The sequence below is a fragment of the Schistocerca americana genome, chromosome 3, assembly GCF_021461395.2.
Source record: "Schistocerca americana isolate TAMUIC-IGC-003095 chromosome 3, iqSchAmer2.1, whole genome shotgun sequence".
Taxonomy (NCBI): Eukaryota; Metazoa; Arthropoda; class Insecta; order Orthoptera; family Acrididae; genus Schistocerca; species Schistocerca americana.
The window spans coordinates 571,488,261-571,506,476 of NC_060121.1; the positions used below are offsets into that span (position 1 = coordinate 571,488,261).

At 39.9% G+C, this 18,216-nt stretch overlaps 1 protein-coding gene across 1 annotated transcript in view; it reads right to left on the reverse strand.

The window, feature by feature from the left end:
* Positions 1 to 219: 219 nt before the first annotated feature.
* The window catches only part of LOC124607159 (pyrethroid hydrolase Ces2e-like), a 103,867-nt gene continuing 85,870 nt past the window's right edge, over positions 220 to 18,216 (reverse strand). Inside the window, exons 9-10 of the mRNA XM_047139372.1 lie at positions 831 to 963; positions 220 to 574 (exon numbers count right to left, since the gene is read on the reverse strand). Of these exons, the coding sequence (XP_046995328.1) occupies positions 406 to 574; positions 831 to 963 (302 nt within the window). The 3' untranslated portion in view covers positions 220 to 405. The remainder of the gene's footprint in view (positions 575 to 830; positions 964 to 18,216) is intronic.

Below are 18,216 nucleotides of genomic sequence, written 5' to 3' on the forward strand. Positions count from 1 at the left end.
TCTGGTTCACAGATTGGAGGCACAAAGCACTCGCCTTAAAGCATTTGTTAATTCAGCTACACTTTTACCTCCATTACGCAGGCGACTGCTCGTAGCGATTGACCGTGGTCAAAAGAGCATCGAGAAAGGGTTTTCCGATCACATAAACACTATTCCAATCATGAGTTATGTAAAACGTTGAGTAGCATTTATTTTCATCTTTCAGTAAATGTTGGATAATTATTTGTACTGAATTAATCTGCGTAGAACAATAACTACTTATCCACAGCTGGAGTTGTAGTCATTTTTACATATTGGTAACACAATACTAGGCCATCAAACGATACTATGTAATTATGATAATAGAGTAAACATTTTGTCTCATGTCTCAGGAAGCTTTAGGTTGTCTAATCTCTCCATATTTTTCTAGAAGTTGTCAGCGTATGGTTGCAGCGGAACGTTCTGGTACCAGAAGTCCATCCGCTCTGCGTCTTTGTTGTGAGCGAGGGAGAAGTTGGACTGCATCAGCATGTAGCTGCGGGTCACATTGTCGTACGGCTCCCAGATCACAGGATCCGCCTCCGGGGTTGGATTTCTGCGGAAAATCAAAGTTGATGTAAATCAGCTGACGCTTAGGAATTACATTTTTAAGGTACATGATTTAGGCAACTATAGTTTTAAGAAAGCGTTTAGAACGAAAAGCAGTTGCTGGAATTTTTAGCAAACAGCCGAAACTGTATTTAATGTCCTACTTCAGACTGTTCAGCTAACGACAGTGAAAGCAAAATTTGAGAAATAATTTTTTAAATCTGATTACAGAAGAAGAAAGAACTAATCATGTCTGTACATACCCATACTTAGCGAAGTTGGTCCAGTACCGAACCATATTCCTGCGCACCTGATCCTCCTCTGACTCTGGATCCAGGTTACATACAGTATCATCTCTCACAAAGAGCACGAATATGTCACCAGCGTGATTCGTCCCTGAAAGAGGAGATTATGTTAAAACAGTAGGTAGTATATTGTTAATACTGTGGGAAATTGTTGATCTGGTTCTGAGGTGGTTATGACTTTAGATAATTTAATAAAGAAGTGAAATTACCTTGTCATATTTCTGTCTCTGATATTATCTTGCATTATTTTAGTATTGTAAATACGAGTGCCTCTAGTACTACCATTACTATGATGCTTCATACAAAGTAGTTACTGGCGTCATTGTTGTATCTTTGAAACCAGGGATGGTCAAGATTTCGGCTTATGGACCATGCCTCGGCCTAATTGCCAAAGCGATCAGCCTCGCTTCACATTTCCTGCACTGCCACACTGCGCTGTCAGAATGTAAGTGGTAGTGCGGTCGCACTGCGTACTACTTGGTTTTCTATTTCACATTTCTCAAGAACATAGAGGACGAGCAAAACAAGTTTTCAGTGTTAATTAATTATTTTTGGCACGCTGAAGACATGATTTTTATCTCTTACAAACTGTCGGCATATGGACAAACGCAGACAATTTTACAAAGTTTTACACTCAAGTTGCCAAGTAATCGTGACTTACTTAGTTCGTAATTCAAAAGAAGTCTTTCACATAAATACGTCGACTGAAATATTGTAGCACTTTTGCAACCTCATTATGGAGACTTGGAAAATCCACCTGAGAAAAGCAATGAAGACATCCTGGACACTTAATATTAAAGGATTTATAATTAAAACTGGAATCGTCTTGGAGGCCAGTCAGTTACATTTGCACATGCATAGGGTTCCTTTCAACGGTAACAGATCGAGAACATATGTCATGAAAAACCTTTATGAAACTATCGCTGTAATTCTTGCTAGGTCACAATGAATTCTTCAGACAAATGGTTCAAATGGCTCTGATCACTATGGGACGTAACATCTGAGGTCATCGGTCTCCTAGAACTTAGAACTACTTAAATCTAACTAAACTAAGGACATCACACACATCCATGTCCGAGGCAGGATTCGAAGCTGCGACCTAACCGTCGCGCGGTTCCGGACTGAAGCGCCTAGAACCGCTCGGTCATCGCGAGCGGCTAATTCTTCAGATCTCGAGTTTTCTTTAAAGCCTGTGAGCTTAGGGAACTGGATTGTCTTTGTCAGACTGTGTCCATTCTACAACGCGACCTTTTTTAAACGCATCCCCATAAAATCAAGAAGGAGTTACCTCGAAATGTCTTAGTGTGAGCAGTGTGCAGTCAGATCTACTTAAGATGTGAAGACTGCAGTCTATTCCGGATGTTCTAATTTTCACTAAATGTAATCGTTGTCGCGAATATCGATAACCAACAGCTGCATAATGGAATGATGGCAATGAAAATCTGTTCCGGACCGGGACTAGAACCCGAATTTTCTGGTCATCACGAGCGGTCGCCTTACCACCTGGCTATCTGAGCACAGCTCACGGCCAGATCCTAATCTCCACATGTCGCCAACCGTTTGTCTACAACCTGTATTCATACATCCGTCATGTATATTCCCGTACAGGAGAGGAATTTTGTTTGAAAGTCATTTGCTGGTGTCGGCGGTTAAATACAATACTGCAGTGCCTGTGTTATTCCGAATTACGTTGCGGTGTACCTTCACTGCAATATCGTGTTCTAATTTTCTTTCCTGCTCTCCTTTTTCCTTCATAAATTGAAAGCCGGCCGGAGTGGCCGTGCGGTTCTAGGCGCTACAGTCTGGAGCAGAGCGACCGCTACGGTCGCAGGTTTGCATCCTGCCTCGGGCATTGATGTGTGTGATGTCCTTAGGTTAGTTAGGTTTAATTGGTTCTAAGTTCTAGGAGACTGATGACCTCAGAAGTTAAGTCGCATAGTGCTCAGAGCCATTTGAACCATAAATTCAACAGCAATATTTAAATCGAAAAATAGGCCCAGGCATGTCCCTTGTCTCAACCAACGGACTTCGCAGTAATATATGATGCCTCCATACTCTCCGTTCATTCCAAGTTAAAACTGTTGAAACTGGAAATGGAATAATGTGCGCGACTTCAGATAGTTCACTAATCGTACCGCCAATTCCTTCAAGTGCTCCACGCCTGCAAATTTAGCACAAAGTGCTTGTTAATGTGCAGAACAATGAGTCTCGTCTGTCGACCTTTCGGAGTTGTTGCTCTTTCATTGTCGTCTAAAAGTTTTAATTCTATCCGCAACGTTATAACGCCGTTTCCTAGCAAGCAAGCAGTATCCGTCGCTTATGCAAATTGAGAATTCTGGTCCCTCTCTTCAGTAATTCCCATTCATTTTAAGGGATTGAGACAACAGATTGCTAGATTGCCTCTTTTTATGCAAACAGCAAATGGACCTATGAACGTCTTCATAATACGAACAAATAGCGTGGAGTAAATAGCACCGACACCACGATTATACCGACCGCAAAATGCCGCACCGCAATGCTAAATGAAATATACTACCGATAAAGACCGAGAAAAGCCCAGTGACAGGAGGTGCCATGGTCCGCACGCAGCCCGCACAGGTTGCATACGTGAAGTTTGGCTCGCCATGGCGGGCCCTGCTTTAAACCAGGAGAGCATACACTTGTGTTCATAATCGCGATTAATACCAAAGAACAGTTTTTCGATGGCAATAGGTCTTAAGTTCTCCCCTTTGAGGGCGAATTACTAGTCTGAGTGTTTTTAGGAAATACATAAGGAAGATGCACTTTGTTTTGAATTCACAAATTATTACTTTATAGCTCTATGTGACCATGGTATAACCCTGAAATTCTCTTCTCTTTTATGGATGAAAATACATCAAGTGTCATCTACATCGTAACAGACATCATAAAGTATTGTGTGTTATTCTGGGCGATCACACTTTGATAATTTATATTGCAATGACAGGCACTAAACAAAAAATTGTAATCCCTCTAACAAGGAGATAAGAATCATTCTGATAATTACATAACTGCAGAAACCATTCCATAACGTAACTGAGCTTGCTGAATTATAAAAAGCATTCTAGACTGAATTTCTCTTCGAGCTGATCTGCATTATTTTGTTGAAACACCAAGATGGACGAGGAAAAAGCTGTTCAAATCACGCAAAGGATCTTCATAAATTCATATACTGTTATTATACGGATTGCTTCGACCGCTCAGAAAATGACGGTCTTACTTTACCTTAAAGTTTTTAAGTTTTTATTATTAATTTATTCTTCTCCTCTCATATTAATAATCATTTCACAATAATATTTCCTATCTAAAGTCTTCATACTCCTTACATTTTCCTTTTAACGAGGGCATTCATCACGAAGAAATAGTAGTCAACACTATATAGAGTGTATAAGGCTGTAGTGAAGTTACAACGAGAGGCGCTATATTGTTGTGCAGTGATAGTAATGACACAAAGCAAGATTAAAGCCACCTATTTGAGGGTGCTGCCATTTCTTCTAAATCATGAAGGATGACGCAGAGATGAATGACGTGGGATACGGATTTCGTTTATGGACGCTCTTCAGAATCCTGCGTTCGCTGTTCATGATAGCACCTTCTTGGCAGTCGATAATTTTCACTGGAGTGGCTGTATCTGAAGCCATTCTTATCAGTCCATCAGACACTCAGTACATAATTTATTTGTTCCTTTTATAGCTTTAAGTATTGTCTTGAGTTATTCAACATCCATGAGTACCATTTCATTTACGTCCTCTAGAAGGAGCATTATTACATTAGTATGGCCCTTGTTTACACATATGTTATTACTTGTTGTGGTTTTACGACACTTCCTACATTCTTCAGAGTCTCTTCTATGGATCTATGGAACAAGAGAATATCTAATGTAATTTTATCTAATCTACATATTTACAAAATTAATGACGAGGAAACAAGAACTTCAAGTGAGAAAAACGAAGTGGTAAGCAGAGACTCACAACAAGAAAAAACATTTTGAACGACAAGGACAGTATCTGCAACAAGTAGGATTGAAACAACAGCAGTAAACAGGAGAAGAAGAACACCGACATCAGTTGGTGGAACAGTTTCGTGATCAACAGCATTCGGAATTTCAGAGTTTCCATAGCCCCTAAATCTATAAAATAAACGTAGGTTTGCCTTTCTTCAACGCATCTTCTTAGATACGTCGTAGGCTCAGTATTGCCTCACGTGCTGTAACACTTTCGCAGAACCTAAACTAATTTCCGATGAGGTCGTGTTAAAGATCTACAAAAACTACGATATAGGACCTATGACGACAGCAGCAAGTCCAGCGAACTCCTGTGCTGTGTTAACAACAATTCACTCTCTCTCCACATAAGTCTGTGAGACAGAGTTCCCGTGAAACCATGGTGAGTCACTCAAGTGATCAACGTTTTCTGAAGCGTGCTCAGTGTAAGTGCTGCATGTTAAATCTGCTATACGCAATTAACGACTCCGACACAGATCGCAGAAACGAGTACGAGTGATTTAATGGTAAGGTGTGTATCAATGAAGTGTTTGCAGAGATGGTTGTGTGGGACGCAATTTAAACTCTATGGTACAATAAACCGCCAAAATTCCGTCTGCTGAACCGCCTCAAATCTATACGTTAATGTGGAGAAAGTCGTGAAGTAACTTGGAGGGAACGTGTGGTGTGAGTTACATTATCGGGGTTCGATTTGGCTGTTCTTTGATGGCACAGGTATGGGTGAGGTGTACCTAAAGAAGCTAGAGAGATTAATTTTATCTGCCATCTGTGAGATGTATGGAGACGAAAGGTTTTACTGTCAACAAGAGGACGCCCCACCACACTGCCACAATCGTTTCACGGAGTACCTCTACGAAAATGTACCGCGTGATGTGGAGGATGAATAGGTGCCGTCAATTCCACTATTTTCTCCAAATTAAGGTCTCTGAACTTTTAGCTTTGAGGAGCACCAAAGGATTTCTTTTTTTTCGACAAAAACCACGCACATTGGATTAGCCTCCAGAATGCATCGAACATTCCCGTGCAGGAATCCAGCTGGACACACTGCAGTCAGTAGCCGGTGCAGCAGTTCAGCGGCATCGCCTATGTGTGGGTATTAATGGTGGACACCTCGAACACCTGTACTGCTTTCGATAATTTGATCTTTAGGCTGCATTTTCAACGAAAATGTGACGTCAATTAATCAATTATTATCGGAGTTATGGGCAATTAAACAGTTTATGTATTTTTAGGTCCCTCTATATTCTTTCAATTTATTCATCATCTGCGGAGATAGTTGGCATATAAACCTTTACTACTGCAACAGGTGTCGGATTAGTGTCTATATTGTTCACGATAATGCTTTCACCACGGTTTTCTTAGCAGCTTATCCGCATTCCTATTTTCTTAGAGACCTAGTCCTGCATTATCCCTATTTGATTTTGTATTTATAACAACGTACTGACCTAGCAGAAGTCATGATATTCTTCCCACCGTCACTAATACTCACTATATCTATCCTTACCCTATTCGATTCCGTTTTTATATTCTGTAACTCACCTTCTCGAATAAGGGATTAAATATTCCACACTGTGGCCGACATAATACAAGCTTTGTTTTACCTGATGATTAAATACTCCTGAGTATTCCTCGCCCTGTGATCCTACTGGTGGGACTATTTCACTCACGGAGTATTTTGCTCATGAGGATGTCATCATCATTAAGCCGAACAGTAGCCTTGCATGCTCTCGGGAAGAAATAACGATTGTAATTTTCCCTTGCTTTCAGTCGTTCGCAGTACCAACACAAGAAGGGCATTACCATATCAGTCAATAATGCCGTTTGTTGCCTCTGCCACTACTGAAACCTGCGTCCCTCTTCGCACTTACCTCTCCACAGTTAAACCAACTGAATCCGCGATCATTTTATCGCACTTTATTTTTAAAGGTCGGTCTAGGTCACATAAAATCACAAGTACCGGTTTCGGTCGTCGCCATCTTCAGATCTGTTTCAAATAGTAGAAACGCTGTCTTGTAACAGCACAAGTCGTATTAACTGAAGCAGTTTCTTAAAAAGTTGGTGATAATTTAGAAAAACAAAAAAGCACTAAAATAATTAACGGCCATATGTACCAGAACAGTAGTATGATGTAGTTATCAACGTCAATCTATATGTCTAGGTGTATAGTAACTGTTGGTGATGGGATGGAGGCCTGCTGTATTTATACAAATAACTGAGGCCAGTAGAAGGCACTAATTCTAAGATGAATGAGTAACAAGTATTGTAAATTGAATGGTTAAAATACGATGTATATAGTCGTTAAACAAAATTATTTCAAATACCAAAAAGTGTTGCGTAAGGTGCCAAAAAGACTGTTATTGAACCTACTAGAAGAATTGGAAATTTATGTACGAAGGAAACAGCAACAGGTATTACTGCTGAATGAATAGAATGAGCCGGCCAATGTGGCCGAGAGGTTCTAGGCGCTTCAGTCTGGAACCGCGCGACCGCTATGGTCGCAGGTTCGAATCCTGCCTCGGGCATGGATGTGTGTGATGTCCTTTGGTTAGTTAGGTTTAAGTAGTTCTAAGTTCTAGGGGACTGATGACCTCAGATGTTAAGTCCCATAGTGCTCAGAGCCATTTGAACCATTTTTGAATAGAATGAGACTAAGCTGGATGTTTATTTCGATGTATTGGGAGCAGCGTCGCGCGCCGCAGCAGTTCTTCCTGTGGTAGAGTGCGCCGTCCACCAACGGAAGGAGACTGGGCTTCTTCCGCAAGCTCCGCCGCAGGAAAACATAAACTTCTTTCAGAGAAGCCATAAGGCGGCGCCACTGAGATTCTACTCCGAACGTCTCATCGACTATCGACATTTCAATTAATAGTCACTGTCCTGTTAATTATCTCACACTTACCGTTATACTTGCTTCTTTTGTCATACTAAATGTTTTGGGTTTATAGGTGTGATGTTTACTTTTAAATTTTTTAATCTGACTTTTATACAACTAAGTGTTATTTATTTTGCCGGACTATGAGGTCCGTATTATTATTCCTTACACTTTTTATGCGGATATTTAGTTTGCATTTTATTTCCACACATTGCATGTCAGTACATGTTTTATTGTGAGACGATTTCCTTTCGCCGCAGACATGGACTGTGCAGCTGGTCCCGGCGGAGGTTCTAGTCCTCCCTCGGGCATGGGCGTGTGTGTTTGTCCTTAGGATAATTTAGGTTAAGTGGTGAGTAAGTTTAGGAACTGATGAAAAAAAATGTTCAAATGTGTGTGACATCTTAAGGGACTTAAGTGCTAAGGTCATCAGTCCCTAAGCTTACACACTAGTTAACCTAAATTATCCTAAGGACACCCATGCCCGAGGGAGGACTCGAACCTCCGCCGGGACCAGCCGCACAGTCCATGACAGCAGTGCCTGAGACCGCTCGGCTAATCCTGCGCGGCTAGGGACTGATGACCTTAGCAGTTAAGTCCCACAGGATTCCACACACATTTGAACATTTTTTTTCCTTTCGCCATGTGAAATAATTTTAATTAATGACTATGTTTACTGCCTTTCAACTGTTGAATTTACAATTCTGGTTACTGATGTACCCTCACATGAGTGGCCTGTACTGGCCACAGTTATCTGTATAAACACAGGACGCACCCAGGCCATTAGCAGCACTAATTATGCACCTAGTTATATAGACTGACTTTGGTACTTACATCAGTATATTTTTATGATATGTATGGCTGGTAATCATGTTAGTGTCTTCTATTTTTCTGTCTTCTACTTTTCTTATGTATCACTAGACCCGTTGCACAAATTGTTTCAAAATGAGGCTGCTGCACAAATGTTTTTCTATTTTTACCAGATCTGAAGAACGCAATAGCCAAAACCGATGTTGTGCAGTTTATGTAATGAAGATGGAATTTCACAAATAAAACATACGTTGATACTAATCTGTTGTGGTTGTTATGTTTATCACCCACCTAGGCCATGTTTATTCTTAATGGGGGACTTGTCGAGTATCTGGTGACCATCATGGAGGAGCATAGTGTTTTTACTCTGTATTACTCCTACGGAACCATGACAATGAGCTGGTTTTATCAATGTAGCCTGAAAGAAATATGTTAGAAAGGCGTTTGAAACAAAATTTACTCGCAGAGTTATGATTCACATGCGTGATACGAAGACTATATTGCCCATAGCTTCGTTTGCTAATGCAGTCTTATCTTTGGTTATGCAATATACCTACAAGCAATAGTTCGAGCACCGAGCTTTGTCAGCCGATCAGGTAGCCAAGCGGTTAAATTGGAGTTCGCATGGCCATCGTGTGTTAGAGCAAATCACTTACTATTTCTTGTTTGCGCGCTTCATTCGCAGCTGGAGACGGTGTTTACATCGCACTGTTTGAGAGCAACTTAGTAAAAGTTCACGTACATTGTCTTGTGAATAATTTTACATGGCCATTACTCAGCTGCGGTTTCATGGAATTTTTGTGAGAATGTTGCATACTTGCGCTTCATTGGTGTGGTTACATCTTACACGGTTTTCCAGTGCACTTGAGTACTCAGGTGTGTTTGGATCGAGAATTTTTCAAAATGTGCAAGTATCAATATCTATCTTTCAGTAAGTCATCAGTAAGTCAGGACTTTGGTGAGACGTCACGTGTGCTGCACTGCTATTGAAATAGCTTGTTAATATTTTATAAATTTCAGACATCATTTACTTATTTTAAAGTTTATTTGTTTTAATATTTTCCGTAAAAGTAACTTATTAGTGGATTTTCATTAATCTCAGTCTTTCTTCAGTCGGCCGCGGTGGCCGTGCTCAGAGCCATTTGAACCACTTTTTCAGTCTTTCTTCCTGTGTTATTGACTCGAGTGGTCTATTATTTGTGAGTCGGCTTTCGTCGTTCGTCGAAGCCTCGTCCCTCAGTAGTGTGTTTACATTTTGCGGCGTGCACTGCAGCTGTAGCGGATATAAGCTAGGTACTGACAAACTTATTTGTGCTCTGTAATACAATTATTAAATTTAATAGATTTCAGCGGTGTTGCGTGCCGTTTGTGGCGAAATAACGACTTAATAAACTTTTGTAATCGTCGTTCGCTGTGTTTTATAGTTTTCAGTGTGTTGAACTCGTTAGTAAATTTCGTGGTTTAGTTTTCAACTGACGTTTATTATTCTTTCTAGTGAAATATTTCAGTAAAATTTTCATTTAGTGTGTTAACTTCGCTTAGTGTTACAGTGGTCGTTTTAATTTTTTTGTGTTAGCTAATAATTTTGTGAAGTTTTGCTGGTATTGGTATCGGCTGTGTTGTAGTAGTATTAATACAAGTAGCTGCTTTCTTCGTAGGCAGAGGATTTCGAGACCATTATTGTTCGTTCTTAAACAGTTCTAGTTTTTTGAGTAACTGTAAAATTTTTACCATTAGTGAAAAGTGTGTGCTCTGTCGTAGGTTTGTGAGTAGTGGATTACGGTGTGGGATTTGTTCAAAGTATTTTCATTGGGGGGAATGCAGTGGGGAAGGCAGTGGTCATTTTAGGGAGATCCTCTCCTGGGAATGTAGAATCTGTAGTAGAAACAAGTTAATAGAGGAGCAGGAGCGCAAGATCTGTGTCCTTCAGGTGCAGTTACAATGCGCAAAGGAGGAACTAGATAGGTTGAGGAGGGTGAAGGGTGGTGGGGAATGGGAACTGGCAGTTGGCAAGAAGGTAGCTAGGAAGAGGAGGTATTCAGACAGTTTTACTTTGCATACATGCAATAGATACGACCAACTGTCAGAGTTGAGTGGAGAGGAGCCTCGTGTAGCCGTAGATGTAGGTAACTTGCAGCAGTCCTCAGCAATTAGCAGGCCTAGGTTAGTTGCAAAGTCTAGCAGAAAGAAGGTGCTGCTGCTAGGTAGTTCCCACGGTAGAGGTGTGGGACAGCAGTTGCAGGAAGTGTTGGGGAGTGAGTACCAGGTCACCAGCATCGTGAAGCCCAGTGCAGGATTGGCTCAGGTGACTGAAAGCATAGGGGAGTTATGTAAGAATTTTACGAAAGAGAATCAGGTAGTGACAGTGGGTGGAGCAGGGAACAGTCTCGATAAGGACGGGGAATATGATGTCAGTGGTGACTTGGTTAAGATAGCTGCTCAAACTGGTGGCACTAATGTGCATTTCGTGCAACTGTTTCAGCGTCATGATCGGCCTCACCTTAATGCGGCTGTTAGGCGTGTTAATGTGGGGCTGGGGAGGGCACTGATGGCGGAGGGCATCGATCACCTCTCAGTGGTGCCAGTTGGGTCTATCAGTAGATGGTGTTTCACTAGGCATGGCCTGCACCTCAATAGGTATGGGAAGGGAAGGCTGGCTAAGCTTATAGGTGACAGTGTAGTGGGTGGTGGTGGTGGTGGTGGTGGTAGTGGTGTGACTCATGGAAAAATTCCTGTAGTAGTTGGTGTTAGAACTGCATCTTTTTTAGACTGAAGTCAGCTGATAGGTATACCTGCTTAAAGGAAGTGCCTCTAACTAAGGGCTCACTTCCAGAGGATGTAATGTTTCCAAGTAGAGAAGGAATTAGCATATTTCATCAAAATATAAGAGGTATTAGAGATAAAGTTAGTGAACTGCTAATAGATGTTAACTCCGAAATTATTGGTATATCAGAGCACCACTTAAATAATTTGATAGTTCAGAGGCTTCCTTTACCAGGCTACGGATTAGCTGGCTGTTTTTCAAGGAGTTCCTTGCGGGGTGGGGGAGTGACTCTGTACGTAAAAAACAGTATTTCATTTGAGTACATAGACGTATCACGACACTGCACTGAACAGATATTTGAAAGTTGTGCAGCGTTAGTTGAATTTAGTGAAAGTAAACTTCTAATTGCTGTTGTTTATAGGTCCCTTAACTCCGACTTCAGAGCATTTTTGCTTAAGCTAGAGAGGGTTCTTGATTCACTTTGTAGGAAGTACCAGAAAGTAGTTATATGTGGTGACTTCAATATTAATTTTGTACATGATTGTGCAAGGAAAAGGATGTTGGTAGATCTCCTAAATTCATATGATCTGATGCAAACTGTGTTTTTCCAACTAGGGTGCAGGGGAATGGTAGCACAGTCATAGACAATATTTTTATTCATTCTTCATTACTAGATGGGCATTCTGTTAGTAAAAGGGTCAATGGCCTTTCAGACCATGATGCACAAATTTTAACATTAAAAGGTTTTTGTACTCAAACCAACGTCGTATTTAATTACAAACTACGTAGGAAAGTTAATCCAACAGCAATAGAGAGTTTTTCAAAACTTGTCAAGGAACAAGAGTGGCAAGATGTTTATAGTGCCGATAATATAGATGATAAATACAATGCTTTCCATAACACATTTCTCATGCTCTTTGAGAGTTGCTTTCCATTAGAACATTCTAAACGGGGTACTAGCAGTAATGGACAGCCCTGTTGGCTGACTAGTGGGATAAGGATATCATGTAGAACAAAGCGGGAATTATATCAAAATGTTAGAAGTAGTCACAATCAAGCTATGGTGGCCCATTACAAACAGTATTGTAAGGTGCTTAAAAATGTTATTAGCAAGGCAAAAAGTATGTGGTATGCAAATAGAATAGCTAATTCACAGGATAAAATTAAAGCCATATGGTCAGTTGTGAAGGAAGTGTCTGGTCAGCAGCACAAGGTTGATGATATAAAGTCAGTTCGCAGTAATAATATTTCTGTTACTGATAAATCAGATATATGTACAGTATTTAACAACCATTTTCTGAGAATTGCTGGTGAATTAAATAAAAATTTAGTTTCTACAGGAAATCATATAAATTTCTTAGCAAATGCCTTTCCGAGATTGTTGTCTGAAATACTCCTCTGTGATACAGACAAGAAGGAGAATGAGTCAATAATAAAATCACTGAAGACTAAGGACTCTCATGGTTATGATGGAGTGTCTAGTAGAATATTAAAGTACTGTGCTGCACATGTTAGCCCTGTATTTAGCCATATTTGTAATTTTTCCTTTAGGCATGGTCAGTTTACTAAGCGATTAAAGTACTCAGTAGTAAAGCCGCTTTATAAAAAGGGAGAAAGGGATAATGTAGATAATTTTAGACCTATTTCTATGCCATCAGTGTTTGCAAAACTTATCGAAAAGGCTGTGTATGTAAGGTTAATTGATCATTTTATATCACACGATTTGCTATCAAATGTACAGTTAGGCTTTAGAAGTCGTTTGACAACTGAAAATGCTATATTCTCTTTTCTCTGATATACCAATAATTTCGGAGTTAACATCTATTAGCAGTTCACTAACTTTATCTCTAATACCTCTTATATTTTGATGAAATATGCTAATTCCTTCTCTACTTGGAAACATTACATCCTCTGGAAGTGAGCCCTTAGTTAGAGGCACTTCCTTTAAGCAGGTATACCTATCAGCTGACTTCAGTCTAAAAAAGATGCAGTTCTAACACCAACTACTACAGGAATTTTTCCATGCGTCATACCACTACCACCACCACCACCACCCACTACACTGTCACCTATAAGCTTAGCCAGCATTCCCTTCCCATACCTATTGAGGTGCAGGCCATGCCTAGTGAAACACCATCTACTGATAGACCCAACTGGCACCACTGAGAGGTGGTACTGGATGGGCTAAACAAAAAGTTTCGAACGCTTGGCGTATTTTTTGATTTAACCAAGGCATTTGACTGTGTTGATCTCACAAAATTGCTCCAGAAGTTGGATCATTACGGAATAAGGGGAGTAGCTCACAATTGGTTCACCTCTTACTTTAGCAACAGGCAGCAAAAGGTCATTATTCACAATGTTGATAACGGATGTGATGTGGGATCTGAGTCGGGTACTGTCAAGTGGGGGGTGCCCAAGGGATCAGTGTTGGGGCCGCTCCTGTTCAAATGGTTCAAATGGCTCTGAGCACTATGGGACTTAACTTCTAAGGTCATCGGTCCCCTAGAACTTAGAACTACTTAAACCTAACTAACCTAAGGACATCACAAACATCCATGCTCGAGGCAGGATTCGAACCTACGACCGTAGCGGCTGCGCGGTTCCAGACTGTAGCGCCTTTAACCGCTTGGCCACCATGGGGCTGCTTCTGTTCCTTATTTATATAAATGATATGCCCTCTAGTATTATGGGTAACTCTAAAATATTTCTGTTTGCTGATGACACTAGCTTGGTAGTAAAGGATGTTGTGTGCAACATTGACTCGGTTTCAAGTAGTGCAGTACATGACCTCAGTTCATGGCTTGTAGAAAATAAACTAACATTAAATCACAGTAAGACTCAGTTTTTACAATTTCTAACAAACAATTCAACAAAACCCGACGTTTTAAGATTAGTGAAACTGAACAGTTCAAATTCCTAGGTGTTCAGATAGATAGTAAGCTGTCGTGGAAAGCCCACGTTCAGGATCTTGTTCAAAGACTGAATACTGCCATTTTCACTATTCGAACGGTATCGAAAGTGAGTGATATTTCGACACGTAAATTAGTCTACTTTGCTTATTTTCATTCACGTATGTTGTATGGTATTATGTTTTGGGGGAACTCTTCCCATTCTAGAAGGATATTTTTGGCTCAGAAACGGGCGGTTCGGGCAATAAGCGGTGTGAGTCCATGAACCTCTTGTCGACCTCTGTTCACGAGTCTGGGTATTTTGACATTGGCCTCTCAATATGTATATTCCTTATTGACGTTTCTTGTTACCAATATTAGTTTATTTCCAACAACAAGCAGCTTTCACTCGGTTAATACTCGGCAGAAATGAAACCTCCATTTGGATCGGACTTCCTTAACTCTTGTGCAAAAAGGTGTGCAGTATACTGCTGCATCCATTTTCAATAAGCTGCCACTCGAATTCAAAAATCTTAGCAGTAATCCACGCGCTTTCAAATCGAAACTGAAGAGTTTCCTCATGGGTCACTCCTTCTACTCTGTCGAGGAGTTCCATGAAAAATTAAGCTGATTCTCATTGTAATGCTGATAGCATTTGCTTAAACTTATGGACTGATTTTCTTTCAGGTTCATGAACATTTATTTTTATCTGTTATTACTTTTATGTTGTAAGTTCATGTACTGACACGTTCCATGACCTTGGAGATTTTCTCCTCAATTTGGTCCTACGGAACTTGACATGTAAATAAATAAAATAAATAAATAAGCATATAGGTAGAATTAAACGTTGATTTCCCACTCATTTTATAGTATTACAGGAATATGAAAGTATATTGGGATCTTGTCTCTTTTTGTGAACGTGTGGTATTTGCGCAAACACTTTGGCCCATTGTGGACATTTGTATCTATGGTTGAAGAATTTTCATGATTTTAATAATAATTTAAATTAGTCTTAAATGTCCTATGCATTATTTTCTCCCGAGATCATTCTCAAATTTTGAGAACTATTGGAGTCAGTGACATATGTTCGATTAGCCCTTGTTCTGTAAACGATCTGCCTTCAGAAAAATCCAGGCTAATATTAACTGCCCTCAGAAGATAAAATGTGTATTAGTTTTCTAGACGATTTTCAGTTCAATTAATGTAAGTTGCGAGTTCCACAGAACTTCGGTACCGGTGGTGCACTCATGAAGATTTTGAGGCTTCCAGTTATTAATTCTTTTGGTTGTTCGCTATTAGGCCATACTAAAAGCAGTACCATTTACGCTGTACACGTCTTTTAAGTAAGGAAAGATGCATACATACTGACGGATTGTATTTGGACAGTTGAAAAGCATGTATGTAATTTTGCCTTATTTTACACAAAATAAAAGGCCCTTTTATAAAGGGTGTTAAAAAAAGTGTCGAATACTTTGCCAGGTGGCAGAACTCATCGAAATGAGAAAAATAAGTGCAATAAACATAGGTCTGGAATTGCGTAGTTTTGAGATAAGTCCAATAAACATGGGTCCGGAAATGCATACTTTGTGCGGTAAACAAGTGTTTACAGTAGATGTTCAACGTGGCGTCCATTCACGACAGTGCACCCTCTGCCCTCCGGCGTAAGGAATGACGCACCGTTTGAAGTATACCTGGTTGTTGTTGTATCCGCTGGCAAGTATTGAAGACGTGACCCTGTAGTGTCCGCACATCGTTGATCGGAGTGGCGTAGAACAATTCCGTCAAATGTCGCCATAGCCAAAAGTCTACTGGAAGCATTGAAAATTATAAAAGTCTACGGGATTGAGGTCTGGGGAAGGAGCAGGCCAAGATGTACAAGTCCAGATAATGCGCCCCAGTTTACCTTAAAAAATGGTTCAAATGGCTCTGAGCACTATGGGACTCAACTTCTGAGGTCATTAGTCCCCTAGAACTTAGAACCAGTTAAACCTATCTAACCTAAGGACATCACACACATCCATGCCCGAGGCAGGATTCGAACCTGCGACCGTAGCGGTCTCGCGGTTCCAGACTGCAGCGCCAGAACCGCGCGACCACTTCGGCCGGCCCAGTTTACCTTAGTGGTAGCACGTATGGCCATGCAATATATCGCCAAGGACGCTTGCCAATACATTGGTTAGGAATCGGTGTTGATGCCCTCTTTGCTGAGTTTCATGGGGATTTACATCTTCCCATACATGCTGGTTATGGAAATTCACATCACCATCTCTTGTAAACACTGCCTCGTAGTGAAACGTCCCCTTTCAACAATTTTACATACGACTGTGCATAAACTGACACACAATATTTTGTTAGCGCAACGCAATCTGACTTTCAAAATTCCCTACAAAAGAATGGCCCTGACTAACATTAAACTATACGTTTCACAAATCACTTACCTCACAAAAATCTTCCCTGCTCAAGCTACTGCAATACAGCGAGCGCCACTACTGCCAGCTAAATAAAAGATTCAAACTATGGAAGGCACTAACTATAAAGGCCATTGTCATTCCTTTAGAGAAAGCATCGCAAATCCGACACGCTAATTACTTGGAAACATATCGTACTTTCTGATATTTACTGAAATGCCTAATGAAATGACGAGAAATATTTTTACATCTGCACACCTGATTATGACAAGCGTCTTTCTACGAGAATTGAGAGCTACTGACTTACGAAATGCCACATAGCTATTGAATGATGTTTTTATGCTTTGGTTTGCGTAATTGCTTATTTCATTTGATATCTGGTTTCCAGCTGTGTTGCAGCATTGGTTTCATAAAATAAAATTAAATGCATTTGCTAATGTGAACACTTTCTGTCAACAGATTTATTAAATAATTATTTTCTGATCCACATTCTTCGAAAAAGGAGCTCTTGGAATGGAGAGAACAATAAGAAAGGACTAATACCAGTAACTGCATCTATAATTTTCTTTTCAAGTACATGGTAATACTTTTTTTACAATAAGTTGTTGTGGTGCACCACTTTAATTACTTAGACATTAAGATGTGATTATACATTTGCCTTATCTGCATTGTTGTTTTTACTGTAATATTTTTTCTGCTTGCGCTATGTCATGTTTAGGTATAAGTTGCTGCTGTTTGCCAGGCATAGTGTTATTGAATTTGACTTTTGCTGATTTATGCTGCTAGCTTTGCCAATTTGCATTTTTTGCATTGCTGTTTGTGATAATTTGTTATGTGATGCTGCATTGCCTCGTCCCTTAGTTTAGCATCTGAGCTCAGTAGATTTAAGTTAGCTTAAGAGGGGGTAGCCTCTAAGAGAATGAGTTGCGATGAATTGGAAGAAATGCATTGAGAAAACAGGTTTAGGTAGGATTTTCTTGGAAATAAATGTTGAGGTAAGAAATGTGTGAACATATAAATACAGAAAGCATGCTTAGATAGAATTTTTTTGGTGGAAACAAAGGATGAAATAAGAGGAAAGATATATGAAGTTTTGGGTTGGACTGCAGTACCAAATGTTACACTGAAAACGAACCCTGTCCTTTCCTATTGGTGTTATCCCACTATGTGTTTGTGTACCCTTGTGTATTTGTTTTCTTCCTGTCTCTGTGTACTGTTTCATAGAACTTTTTTCTCTTCTAATACTAAGTTACATTCACTATGATGAGGAATACTGTTATCCTCAAATATAATTTGCATTAATAATATGTTATTTACCTTGTAAATATGCTTAGACATTATTTATTCTGGTTTGTTGCTCACATGTGAAGGTGATGTTTCAAAAGTTCTTGTGATCTTTATGTATTTACTTATGTCATAATTCCTGTAACACTGACGTATATGTCTATTTCTATTCTTTTGTAACGCCTGTTTTACTACAAATGTTATCTGTATTGTTATGTTCTTTAATGATGTATTTTGTACCTTTGTAATTGTATTCTCATGTTATAATATTGTAATTGACACCAGTTCATCAAATGAAGT